This window comes from Amblyomma maculatum, chromosome 6, assembly GCF_055883805.1.
Source record: "Amblyomma maculatum isolate TAMU_Amacu chromosome 6, ASM5588380v1, whole genome shotgun sequence".
Taxonomy (NCBI): domain Eukaryota; kingdom Metazoa; phylum Arthropoda; class Arachnida; order Ixodida; family Ixodidae; genus Amblyomma; species Amblyomma maculatum.
Genome location: NC_139349.1, coordinates 15,212,687 through 15,225,490, shown reverse-complemented (window position 1 = coordinate 15,225,490; position 12,804 = coordinate 15,212,687). Strand labels below are relative to the sequence as shown.

At 45.7% G+C, this 12,804-nt stretch overlaps 1 protein-coding gene across 1 annotated transcript in view; it reads left to right on the top strand.

The window, feature by feature from the left end:
- The window catches only part of LOC146185145 (uncharacterized), a 55,430-nt gene that overhangs the window by 14,403 nt on the left and 28,223 nt on the right, over window positions 1–12,804 (top strand). The window contains exons 4-8 of the mRNA XM_084606128.1: window positions 990–1,196; window positions 1,460–1,681; window positions 2,258–2,782; window positions 4,357–4,721; window positions 6,972–7,140. Of these exons, the coding sequence (XP_084462254.1) occupies window positions 990–1,196; window positions 1,460–1,681; window positions 2,258–2,782; window positions 4,357–4,721; window positions 6,972–7,140 (1,488 nt within the window). The remainder of the gene's footprint in view (window positions 1–989; window positions 1,197–1,459; window positions 1,682–2,257; window positions 2,783–4,356; window positions 4,722–6,971; window positions 7,141–12,804) is intronic.

The following is a 12,804-nucleotide window of genomic DNA, read 5'->3' as shown; positions in this document are numbered from 1 at the left end:
GAGGGAGCTGGAAAATTTGAAAAAAAAATAAAATAAAATAAGCTCCATTTCAACGGTTATGACATAACTGCCTATAGACCTTTCTAATTACATGGGGAAAAAAAGCATGCCTTGTGTGGTCTAGTTGCTGTTCTCTGGCTCACAAGTTGGAGTGGGTTTGAACCTCACTGGAAACCTAAAATCTTTATTCACGGTGTACTTATGTGAGCTGCAGTGTCATGACCCTATTGACCAACCTGGAGTTTTTGGCAAAGGCGTCGGACACAAAAGAGGCAACACTAGTGTTTCCCCTCATTTGAGGCTTTAACCTTTTCGTGTTAAAATGTGAGCATCAGAATATGGGCAGTTATCAGAGGTAAACTGTGGTGCCATCTGACATTGGCCATTAATCGGATTGAACAGGCACTGTTAGAGGCTATCAATGTAACACTCAGCTTTCGCTATAGGCTCAACGAATGAGCAAGGCTGCCTGCACCTGCTCTCTGCACTGCTAGAGCAAACGCTCCTCTGTATATAGCTCGAGTCTCACAGGTTGGAGCAGACTTCGCGGTGTATCAGCACCTCCTCCTCTTAGTCTTTCTTGGTCTTGCATTGCAAGTTTAACTTGCGTAAAGCATTAGGTGACTCATTTGCTGCTAACCTTAAGCATAGTCGGGAAGAGAACCAGGAGCCAGACAGTGAACAACAAAAACTAGAGTGGTCCTTGATATCACTTCAACCTAAGTCTCTTCTACGGCGTAAAAGTAATTAAAGTTGTAAAATGTAGAAGCACTAAGATGATTGTGTAAGCATTGCATCCTCATTGTTTTCAGAAATGTAGCTTTAGTTCTTAAATGATGGTAGAAATAAGCAAAATGTACTGTTAGCATGTGCCGCTTTTCAGTTGTCATCTCAGTGTGTTTGTGTTGGCCGTTGGCAGCCAGATGTGAACTATACACGGCAGTTGGGTGCCTCAAGAATTGGTGTGCTGCTGTGCATATACTACGCAGGTGTTCTCAGAGGGTAGCAGCCAAGAGCAGCTGTTCCAGGAGGTGGTACAGGAGCCTCTGGATGCATTCATCCAGGGCACAAACGTGCTGCTCTTCGCATACGGCCCTACAGCTGGTGGCAAAACATACACCATGCAGGGACCCTGCACAGATCCCGGTGTCGTGCCTCGCACCCTGGACCGCCTTTTCCGTCTGCTCAGCAACCAGGTACATCCACCCCTTCTGCAGTAGAACAGGATTTTACTCTGCACTCACTGACCTTTCTCACTATATTTAATTTGTTGTCAGTTCTGTTGTCATTGCTATAATGTCAGCAGCCAGCAAAATACTTCATTGTTTAAGGTTGTTTTTGTTATGTAATAAATTGGGGGGTGAAATTCGACATTGGGGGACATTTTTGTACAACCTCCAATGCTACAGTAGTATACGTTTAATGGGATGTCCCTGTCTGGCCTCCTTCCTTTGTGCAGATCTGTACGGGGGCACCTGTGCGGCCAGACTGCTTTGCTGACGTAGTTCAGCTCAGCGCTGAAGAACAGGCTGCCATATTCCGTCTCAAGACCCAACTTCTAGGCGAGAAGGGAGCTCGCAGTGCAGCAGACTTCAGCACTTTCCACTTGCCTTGCAATGGCAGCGATGCTTCACTTTTCCTGTCAGGCTTGAGCGAAGGCAGCGATGGCTCTCCTGGGCGGGTGCGTTTTGAATCTGCACTCGAGAGGTGCAGTGCCAGTGGTGCATATTGTGATAACTCTCCTCTGATGAGAAAAAGTTTGGGCACTCTCATGTAATGTTGTTTTTATCAGGCCTCTTGTATGCAGGTCATAAAGCATGGTAAGCACATTAGTAATTTGTGGGTGGCATTGCATGGAACATTGGTCTTAAAGTTGAAAAAAAGAAAAAAAAAACTTGCAGTGAAAGTATTTACAATATTTTCAGCATTTTATGGTAATTTCTTTTAAAAAGCATTTTCAGTTTTTTTTTTTTTTTTTGGTAAGCTTTCTCCAAAAAATATTAATGCCTTACTCCTTAAGATGGGAATATTTTCAGTAATACTTAGGCAACATCGCATAATTCGAATGTTATTGAAACTTGTGTGACTTGCAGGTTATTATATTTGGTTGCAGTCAGACTAGGTATAGTTAGCAACATTCACTTTGTGTTTTAGTCTTTTGAGGTGATTGGTGGGTAGTTATGGGAAATATGCTCAGCTCTGATCGGCCATGCCTGGTGCAGAATGTTGACTTGTCTACTCACTCTCACCATGATAGGTTCTCCTGTGGATATCGTTCTATGAAATCTACAATGAGGGCATCTACGACTTGCTGCTGCCCTCAGTGGAAGCAACCGCAAAGAAAGGTGGCAGAGGCGCACGCCGTACCCTTATGAAGCTCAGTGAGGACCAGGCGAAGCGCTCTTTCATTCGTGGGCTCACTGAGGTGCCCGTGTACACTGCCGACGAAGCACATCGGCTGCTGTGTCTGGCCTACCACAACCGGAGCGTCGCAGAGACTCGCCTGAACCGTAGCTCCAGCCGTAGCCACTGCATTTTCACCGTCCGCCTGGTGGCCTCGGGGGCTGGCAGCAGGGACTGGCATGTGAGCTCGCTCATGCTTTGCGACCTGGCCGGCTCGGAGAAGCCATCCCAGTCGGGTGCTGAGGGGTTGCGTCTGCGTGAAGCCGGCCGCATCAACACCTCCCTCATGGTGCTCAGCCGCTGCCTCGAGGGCCTGCGTCGCAACAAGGACTCTGTCAAGAAGGTGCCTGTGCCATTCCGCGAGAGCAAGCTCACTAAGGTATGCACAACCCTCTATACGTAGCCGGATCGCGAAGAAGATTTGCACCTCATATTTTTTAGCTGTCAGTGTTAAGGGGGGCATGGTTTTGAATAGAATAGTAGCACAGAAAAAAATTGTACCTCTAGCTCAGAGAGGTGAGCGGTGCACATATCAAAACACAATTTGGAGTGTGTACTTGAATGTGTGTGCTGCTTGCAAGGCATATGAAAAATGCACAGCAGATGTAATTGTTGGCATTGGAGCACAGTCACTGGAACTGAAAGTGCTGCAGTTTTTTCATTGCTATGCTGCTTATTGGCCAGTTAAAATTATGCGGTCCGGCATAATGGCCCACTCGCTTAAGGTGGCGGTCCCACTCCAGCGGTGAAGAGGCAACATTTTTGGGGATATTCGTACGCCGACTGTGCCTCATTCGTTTAATTTATAAATTTGGTTTTAATGTCTTCATAAAGCTTATTTTCTCTGCTTTCGAATGGTGCATTTGGTTTATAAATAGCTGCAAAGATGTTTAAGCTGTAAAGGAAAACGCAAAGGCAACGGCTTTTCAGCTCTACTTGCCTCAGGAAATGCAAAATTGTGCAAAATCTTTTGCACCTAAAGAAAAACCGTCAGATGTTTTGAGATTAGATGCTAATGAACATAGTTAAGCATTTTTAATAGTGTGTATAGCTGAGTTTATTAGCCACGCATTTGAAAAGTGTAAGAAAAAGGAAAATATAAGATATGTACTGTGCTGCGGAGATTGTTTTGTACAGTTGCAGGTCGTGCAGAGTTTGCTTTTTCCTGAAAATGTCATCTGTCCGCCTCATTTAGTGTAAAAGTTATTTTTGATCAAAGTTAGCATTTTTTGTAAAATGGCTAAAAGAAAATTCTAAACTGTTCAAGTAACAGGCTTTTTTTTTTGGCAGGACAGGAAAAAATGTTTTATAAAAGTGTGTGTATACGTGCATATTGCCCGTGTTTGCGCTCTTGTTAGTGATGCTTCCTGTGCCAATGCACAGGAACAGATGGGGAGGCACTGCAGACACTGCCCTCTTATGCTCTGCTGGCTAGCTGAAAGGTGGCATAGCCATCTGCATGCATACGGCTTATAGTGTCCGTAGGCTGTAGTTTGGATCTCGGTTTGGTACAAATTTCTGAAGCTACTGGAAGAATGGGAAGTTTACTTTTGTTCTGTCTGCCACTAGTCATGGGAACTGAGTGGCAGTGATGCAATGCAGCATGAGTGACCGGATATCTGGTGAAAAGGACTCTGTGCACTTTCGTATTGTTAAGGCCTTGTACGTCAAGACTGTTCAAAATATTAAATAAAATCAAGGCAATTATATTCATGCAGACTTTGTTGAAAGACTTTGTGCACATGCTCGAGTCAACTGCTGCCAGTCTCTTGCATCTTCAGAGCTTTCTGGTAAATATGGTCATCCTAGCAGCTTGTTCTTGTTTTTTTGTTTTTGTTTTTTTGAGATACACATTTTATGAAATTGGATTTTTGCTGTGCTTAGCTTTTTGATGACCTACCCAAGGACTGAGCATAATAGGAGTTGGTCACTGTTTTGCGATGTGTGTTGCAGGTGATGCAAGCCTTCTTCACAACAGGTGGCCGGGTCTCGCTTGTGGTGAACATTTGCCCATCACTCGGCATGTTTGAGGAGTCTCTGAATGCACTCAAGTTCTCAGCCATTGCCTGCCAAGTCGTGACTCTTCAGCTGGAACCGCGGCAAGAGCGATGTCACCGGGCTGTCCGTCGGCTCACAGAAGTCTGGAACACTGCCCGTGCCAGTGTGGGCGAAGGCAGACCCGCCAGCGGCCTGGGCTCTTCCATGAACGCTGACAGCTCTGCTGGTCCTGCTGCTTTGGACCCAGCTGAGACGGACGAGCTTTTCGACATGATCAGTACACTGCAACAGGAGCTCGCCGACACTGACAAAATGCTCAAGTGCGTGCATGGATTTGCTTCTAATATTATATCCATGGTATTGCATATAGGTAGAATAGTTCATTCAGATCAGATATAACTCAAAATCGCAGCTTACACACTTCGTTCAGACAGTACTCTGAAGAGCACTGTGTTGCGGTACGACCTGCTCAATAAGAAATTGTGCAAGTATTCCTCAGACAATTCCTTGAAAAGCAATTGCTTCATTTGAGAATTCCAAAATATTTAAGACTTAAAATTTATGTAGGTTGTCTTTAATTCATACAGTGTTCTTGCATTAGCGTTCAGGCTGATGATGTAATCGACAGTTAAATCTCGAGCTTCCCCTCATAGCATCGAAGAACTGCGGAGAAGCTCTGTAATGCCATCACGGATGATAATGTTTTTCATTTGCATTGCCTTTACCCACTTGCGGTGCCTTTTCTGAAGCCGCCAAATGTTCCTAGGGCTTTGTTTTCAATGATATTGTTTTTACTTTCAATCAAGCATTTCTGTGTGGAAAAGAGATGGCTACTATCGTTATCACGCGCCTGATGCTGTGCTATGCAGAGAAGCCTGTAAGCCGTTGTCTTTTTTTGTTGATTGCGCCATTGTTTCATATGCTAGCAGCAAAATATTTTATATGCTTAAACTGCACAGTTCAATAACTCAATTCCTCGAAATTCGTTGAATTCTAAAACTGGTGCTGTTTTCCTTCAACCAGCAATTTAGCTCCCAAAAAACATTGCAAAATAGCCATTTTTTTCAAGCAGTTATAATTTTTTTATCAAGTAATTTTGCTTCTGAAATTATTGTTATTGATTGCTGGCTAATTAGAAAAGGCTGCTTTTGGGCAGGTTTTCTTTAATGCATGATATACAGTAGACTTATAAATTCAAACTTGAAGGGACCCCAGAATTTTGTTTGAATTATCAGTTCTCATATATTGGATTTTTGAAAACCGAAAAATTGCGACACAGTTGATTTATGAAAGATTATATATTCCGGTAGTGTGTCTTATAAACTATCCCTTCTGCAAATGTCAATGCCCAACTCGTCGTAGATATACTGGAAATTAATCATATAACAAGCTGCGGCAGCAAGCGCCGAAAATTCCCAAACTTCGTGCGCGCGCCATTTCTCTCCCGTCGTATTGAGTGCCGCCATCTTGGTCTTGTTTTGTTTGTGAATTCTTGCGCTTTCTTTTTCCACCCTCGGCGGCGGTGACTGCGGCACGGTTGAGGTTTGGCTTGCTTCCGATTGAGAGCCTCACAGCGGCTTTCGAGTTTCCCGCGCTCGAATTCAAGGCTGCGATTGGGCAAAGCGCGCGCTCCTCGATAACGTGGCGGATCAGATGACTGTGAGGGGAGGGCTGTGCACGCGCAGAGCGGCCTTGTGAAAAAGGCTGATTTCCAGTCTGATATCTATGCACTACAGCGACCGGTGCAGCAGGTCTGTGTGCTGCTTTCTGCAGTAATGCATTTGCCATATGTGCTCTATCTGTTCATGCCCCACTGCTGCCTGCAAAATTGGTCCCCTTGAGATCAGTGTCAATTGCCGAGCACTGGAGTGAACTTCAGGCAACTTCAAGTTGCGGTCTAGCTTTTAGTCGTCTAGAATGGCTGACATTGCCAGCTACCCGCGATAGAATTGTGTACAGTGGGTTCTTACTTCTGCCGCACAAATGAGGCAACAATTCTATCCCCTATGTGAAGCATAACTTAAATATCATCTCTATGTTAAAATTTTGCCACAAGCCAGCGTCATGACTTTTACTCTATAAACAAGATGCAAGAGTCAGCATCTGCCTGATATTTGTGACAAGGAAGCTAACTTGTTCACCCCATAAAAATACTGTGCGAAATAGTGTTGCTTGTAGAACCTGTGACTACCTCTAAAGGTATTGGCACTACTATTCCAGTAATCTGTAGTGTCTTGTGTCATCACCGTCATCCCTTCTGTGGTGCTAACTGTTCATAACTGCAGTCTGACTTGGTGTGTGCCCGCTGGTGCGTACAATAGAGTTGTGACCACATTGGATGTGTCATGAAGTCAGTAGAGTGTGGGCATATAAATTTATCTCTGTGGAACAACACGAGGACGCCAACAGGAACAGTATGCTAAGAAAAATCTTTACATGAAGTGCTTTTTGTCCTAGGTGTACAAGTTGTGCTGCATGTTTCAGATTACCTTGATTGCGTGCCTTTCTTGCAGTTGTGATGCTCCCCATAAATATAGCAGCAGTCTCACTACATTTTATCTTTGCCGCAGGTGGAAGGAGAAACTGCTGAGGGATAGCAGGGCAGAAGCCACGGAATACAAGAATTTTGCTGCTAAACTGCAAGAGGCGCAGAAGGAATTCCAGGATATCGCCAACAAAGAGCTGGCTGCCCGTGTCCGCAATGCCTGCGAGATCACGCGGCTGGACTTATATCGAAGGGTAATCATCTTGTGCTTCGTTTTCTTAAATACAGCTTGGAGGCATCGGCAACTTAGCATAGTTTAAATATCGAAGGGTAATCATCTTGTGCTTCGTTTTCTTAAATACAGCTTGGAGGCATCGGCAACTTAGCATAGTTTAAGTTGCCCCAGCAGTTTGTCCACCATGGTGGTAATGGTTTGGCTTGAAGTGTTTAGCGTCCCAAAGCGACTCGCACTTTGAGAGACGCCGTAGTGGGTACCCTTGGCAAAAGATGAAGCCCTGTGAACGCGGAAGTCTGCCACAGCTGCTGACAGTATGTCCTGGCTGCTGCCCTGAACAAAAAACTCTCCAATGCTTCGTTTGCGAGCAGCAACACATGAACTGCTGCTGCACAGCTGGTCCTTAATTACTGAGAAAACTACTGTATTTACTCGCATAATGATCGCACCCCTGAATTTTGAGGTCAAAATTCCATTTTTTAAATTCCCCGCGTAATGATCGCACCCCTAACTTGCTGCCGCCGCCATTTTTGTTTTCATGTCCCGCACTGTTATAGGGGCAGCCGCCTGTTGGTTGATCTGCAGTCATCCCGCAGCGAATGCATTCCGACTAATTTCCATGATTTCTTGATTAAAACGCGCTTTGCGGCGTTCGCCATTTTGCAATTCGGCAGCGTCACAGCGTGTATTGTGGTTTTGTTTGAGTTTACGCCATTTCACCATGGGGCGGTTGGGCCCCATGGGCCAGTTTCACCATGGGCCAGTTACACTGCCGCGTTCAAGCTCAAGGCTGTTGACTATGCACTGGAGCATGGCAACCGTGCTGCTGGCAGGCATTTCGGCGTCGACGAAATCAGGATACGCTATTGGAAGAAGCAGCGCTAGAAGCTGATGGGTGCGAACAAGACACGGCGGGCTTTCCGCGGACCCAAAACGGGCAAGTTCCCTCGTGTTGAGGAGGCGGTCCTAGAATGTGAGGGACCTGCTCAAGGATGGATGTGCAGTGTCACTAGAAATGATACAGACGCAGGCGCGCACAACTGCCAGGAAGTTGGGAATTGCCGCAAAGGATTTCCGTGCTAGCTTCGGTTGAACGACTCGCTTTATGCGACGGAATGGACTTTCCCTGAGGTGGCGGACGTCGTTGCGTCAGTGGCTCTCATCCGCGTATGAAAGCAAAGTGATAGACTTCCATCACTTCGTCACTAGGCTTCGCAAGAAAAGCGGTTACCTCATATCGCAAATTGGAAACGCCGATCAAACTCCACTGACGTTCTGCATGCCCCGGAATACAACTGTGAACAAGAAGGGTGCTCGGAGTGTCCCCGTGAAGACGTCTGGCGCAGAAAAACAGCGATGCACCGTCGTGCTTGCTGTGACGACAGACGGGCGGAAGCTGCCACAATACGTCATCATCAAACTGAAGACTATTTCAAAGGGAAACTTTCCCCGTGGCATCCATATATGTACACAAATGAAAGGATAGATGACTGCGGACCTGATGTTTGACTGGATTGAGACTGCTTGGGGATGAAGACGAGGAGCACTTCTGCTTCCCTCGCTTCTAGTTTTGGGTAGTTTCAGGGTCACCTTGTGGACAGCGTGCGTACTAAGCTTAAAGAGCTGCGCACGGACATTGTAGTGATTCCTGGGGGTCTGACTTCGCTGCTGCAGCCTCTTGACGTGTCGCTGAACAAACCGTTCAAGGACAATGTTCGAAGACGTTGTGCAGAGTGGATGGCGATGGGAGAATGTTGTGACGCCGAAGGGTAAGATCAGAAGGCCATCCGTGGAGATGCTTTGCTTGTGGATCGCGGAAGCGTGGAGCAGTATCCCCGACGAGGTAGTGGCCAAGAGCTTCAAGAAGACAGGCATATCGAACGCTTTAGATGGAACGGAAGATGACTTTCTGTGGGATTGTGAAGATGCTCCCAGCGACGACACTGCCGTTTCCGATGATGAGTCGTGCAGCAATGAAAGCGAGAATGGCGGGGGTTCAGACTCGGATTAGAGTACTGACGAGAAAAAATAAATGGGCATTGTGTAGTTCATGTGATACTTAATGTGCGTGTTTATTGCGAAGGTAAGCCTTACTCAACTTTTACTTTTGGTTGTAATCAAGATATTTGTTCTAATACGTCTGACCTGCAACTTGCTTGCGTTTTCTGTGGTAAAAAATTTTTGGTGGAAAACTGTATATAGTTGACACTCAGGTGCAAGGCAGCGCTGTTTCCACCAACGGCTCATCATCGCTTTGCTGTCAACTGGTCAGAATCAAATGCCGCATCGGAAAATAATCGCAAAGATAACATCAGCTAAGTGCACGAGGTCACACGAAACTGTAGCCGCACAGCTGTCAAGAATAACTAGTCACATATCCCCACCAGCCCATGCAGCAGAAGCGGCGCTGCACTGAACCAGTGCATGGGGTGTGGCGGCGATTGAACGCACTACCCCATATTCTAGTACACCACAGTCGTGCATTGTAACCATGGCACCACCACAGTGGGGCGGTGGTAATGTACATGCCCATTGATACATCATATTCGGATCCCTCCAGAACATTGTACAGACCAGTGGTAGGGTGGCTGAATAACACAGATTTATGAAACATGCAACTGTACAATAGTTAGAAAACCTTGAACTGGTTAAAATTAATTTCTCATCTCCTATATAAAATGAAATTACAAAATTTTAGGTCATCTGAACTTGCGGCCAAACATCTCGGCGTATACAAAAGGCTGTCGCTAGTTACAGGAACATGCACTTATCACGTTTAATTTTTTATCGTTTTGTAGGGAAAAAAATGATCCTCTGCTACGATGGCTCAGTGGTTAGGTTGCTTGGGCATGGGATCAAACCCTGGCCACTGCAGCCACTTTTCAATGGAGGCGAAACGAAAAGCGCCCATGTACTGTGTGATGTCTGTGAATGTTAAAGAACCCCTGGTAGTCTGTGAATGTTAAGGAACCCTCTACTATGGCGCACCTCATAGCTAAAACCTAGGCATCGGTTATACTCCTTTAGTGTCCAAAAGAGACACTGGTTGAGTGTTTTATTTTTTTGTAATGTTTAAGGCATTACAAGCTCTTTGTCCACGGCCACTAAATTTATAATTTTTACTTTCTAATTTTTTTTTCACGTGTTTTGGTTTTTGCAAGTAACCAATGGCTGTGACTTCAAAGTAGATTCTAGGTTACATTACAGAGGCAAAAACGGAAATCACTTTGCCACTTTAATTCACAACACTAAAGCCAGCCTGCCTCAATCAAGAGGAATTTCAACAAGGGAAGAAACAATGATTATATTTTTTAATGTTGGGTCTGGCATTTCACCTTGAGAAAATGTCAAGGTCGGTCGACATCTGTGTGTGCAGGAGAAGGGGGTGGCTGCTCCCGGCCCTCCGGGGTGGGGCACATAGGGGCTTTTGCCCTTTGTGGTAAAGGTTTTTTGCCACTGGTGTATCTGTCGTGCATGCCGTCATTGCACTCGTCGCCACTTCAATGATGAATGACTGCAATTGCAACTCACGTCTTTCTCTTTCTTCATTCTCTTGTCACTAAATCTTCCTCTCTCGGGCAGTGGTGGTGGCTCGGCTAGAGCCAATTGGCAAGTCGGTGCATTTTTTGTGAAAGCAACGCTATACTAGTCGTCGAGCTATTTCGCGTGGCACAGCGTGGGCCAAGCTGCGCATGTGCGAGGAGCCGCGTGACGTCAGAGGCAGCAGCTGGTGTGTCGGAGCTGCCGTCGCGGCCGCGCTCCACTGGTGATGGAGAAGTGACGTCATAACCAGAGCCGGCGCCAGCTTCACATCACTCTTTCTGTTGGTTGTACGGAAAAAGAGGTGTGTGTGGTGTATATTATAGCTAGGAGCGCGCGACCAGAATCGACCAACTATAGAGGAGAGCCCGGCCGCTGCTCAGCGCATAGCTAAGCTATCCTAGGCGTAGCCATGCAGCTGTTTCTTTCGCAACTCAACTAGATTTAACCGGAGCTAAACCATTGCCAATTTTTTTCTTCTCCTGCTTTCTGCAGTCTCAACACACGTCAGTGTTGACCTTTGACCCTAAGTGCCAGAGTCAACTCCTAGGTGGTATGTGGCAGATTACATGGCTTAGCACTGATTAGTAGATGGACTGTGACAGCATGTGTTATCATCACATTACAAATTTAAGAGGAGTCGCCAAATCAAGTTGCTTATTTGAGGTCAACCTTCCAGGGCTCTCGGATGCGACTGGGTTGTAGGGCCACAGCTGCAGCTGAGTTGGTCAGCTGAACCAGTGTCTGAGAGTAGTAGAATCGTCGTGTGGAAATGCGCTACTCAAGTGATTTTTTTGTATTCAAGCTTTCTTCAAAGCTTCAGAAAAAAATACATGAGGTTTTCCTTATTCCAAATATAATGGAATGGGGGTTTCTGAAGGGGTTCACTAACTTTGTGAATTTCAGTTATCTAAAGTCAGTGTTTAGTAACTTATAAAACATTTTCAATGAACTAATCAATTGCAAATCAAAAATTGTCCTGTAGCGCACAAAATGGATAGAAGCTGTATGCAACTGGTTTCTCTTGCCTGTGTCAAACATTTTATTGAACCTTTGACTCAAGTTTGCAGGGACACCCAGTTTGTGTATGTCTTGTTCAAAGCATTTACCTCCGCATATCTTTAAACTAAAATATTTAAACTAAGTTCTTGTGATTGTATTGTAATTATCAGTCAATTTTTAGTGTAACTATCTTATTTATGTAGTGAAAGCCCATTAATTCAAACAACGGTAAGTTGAACTCCTTTATTTGGTCCAGCCAAGCTGCAAAGTAGTATATGTATATGAAGCTTATTAATTTGAGAGTTGGTTCTGCCGTGAATAAATAATTTGGACTATGTGCTGCCACATCTGGGTGGCGTGGTGTTCAGTACATAGCCTGAGGAATGCCCCCACAATAGGGCGGCACAGTTGCGAGGCTGTGTGCCTTGAAAACGGAGAGAGGATAAAACCAGTTAAAAACATGGAACAGCTGGCTAATACCACCGGTGCTTAGACTGGCAGGCAGTCAGCAGAGATGAATGTTAGGGGGGGGTGCCGTGGTGGAGACTGCCTGCTCTATTCCACATTGCCCCAAAGACTTGCAACTAAATCCTAGTCAATTCAGCCACACTTAATTCGAAAATGCATAGTTACTGTCGGTTTGGTCCCAGCCAATGCCCGTGCAAGGCTATGGCTTCGATTGGGTGCTACGGGTCTCGCACCGGTTAGGCTGCTTGCAAATATGATTGGCACTATAGGCATTCGTCGAAATAGCACTCCCCAAACTGGGGCTGAGTGTTGGGAGTTGATCGTGCACTGCTGATGTGACGCAATGGCAAGCAGGACTAAACATGGATGACCTGGTATCCGACAATGGGTATTAACAGTTGTGCGCTTTCAGTAGCCCTCTTCGAGCTACCCTGAAGTGGCGATTGTCAGTCTTTTTGGGGGAAGGCAGCATGAAAATGAAGAGTGTTGGGTTTCAGAACTAGACATCTATTTCATTTTTAGTTACTGTTGTTTTCTTTTTTCGCCTTCTGGCTCCTAGTCTGTGAGGGGCAAACTTTTCTCAGTGCGGCCTGCCATCTCCTCTTCCCAACCAGACACCCACTGCCTGAAACATTGTCCTCTTCCCTCTCCTTCCTATAGCTGTATGAAGAGG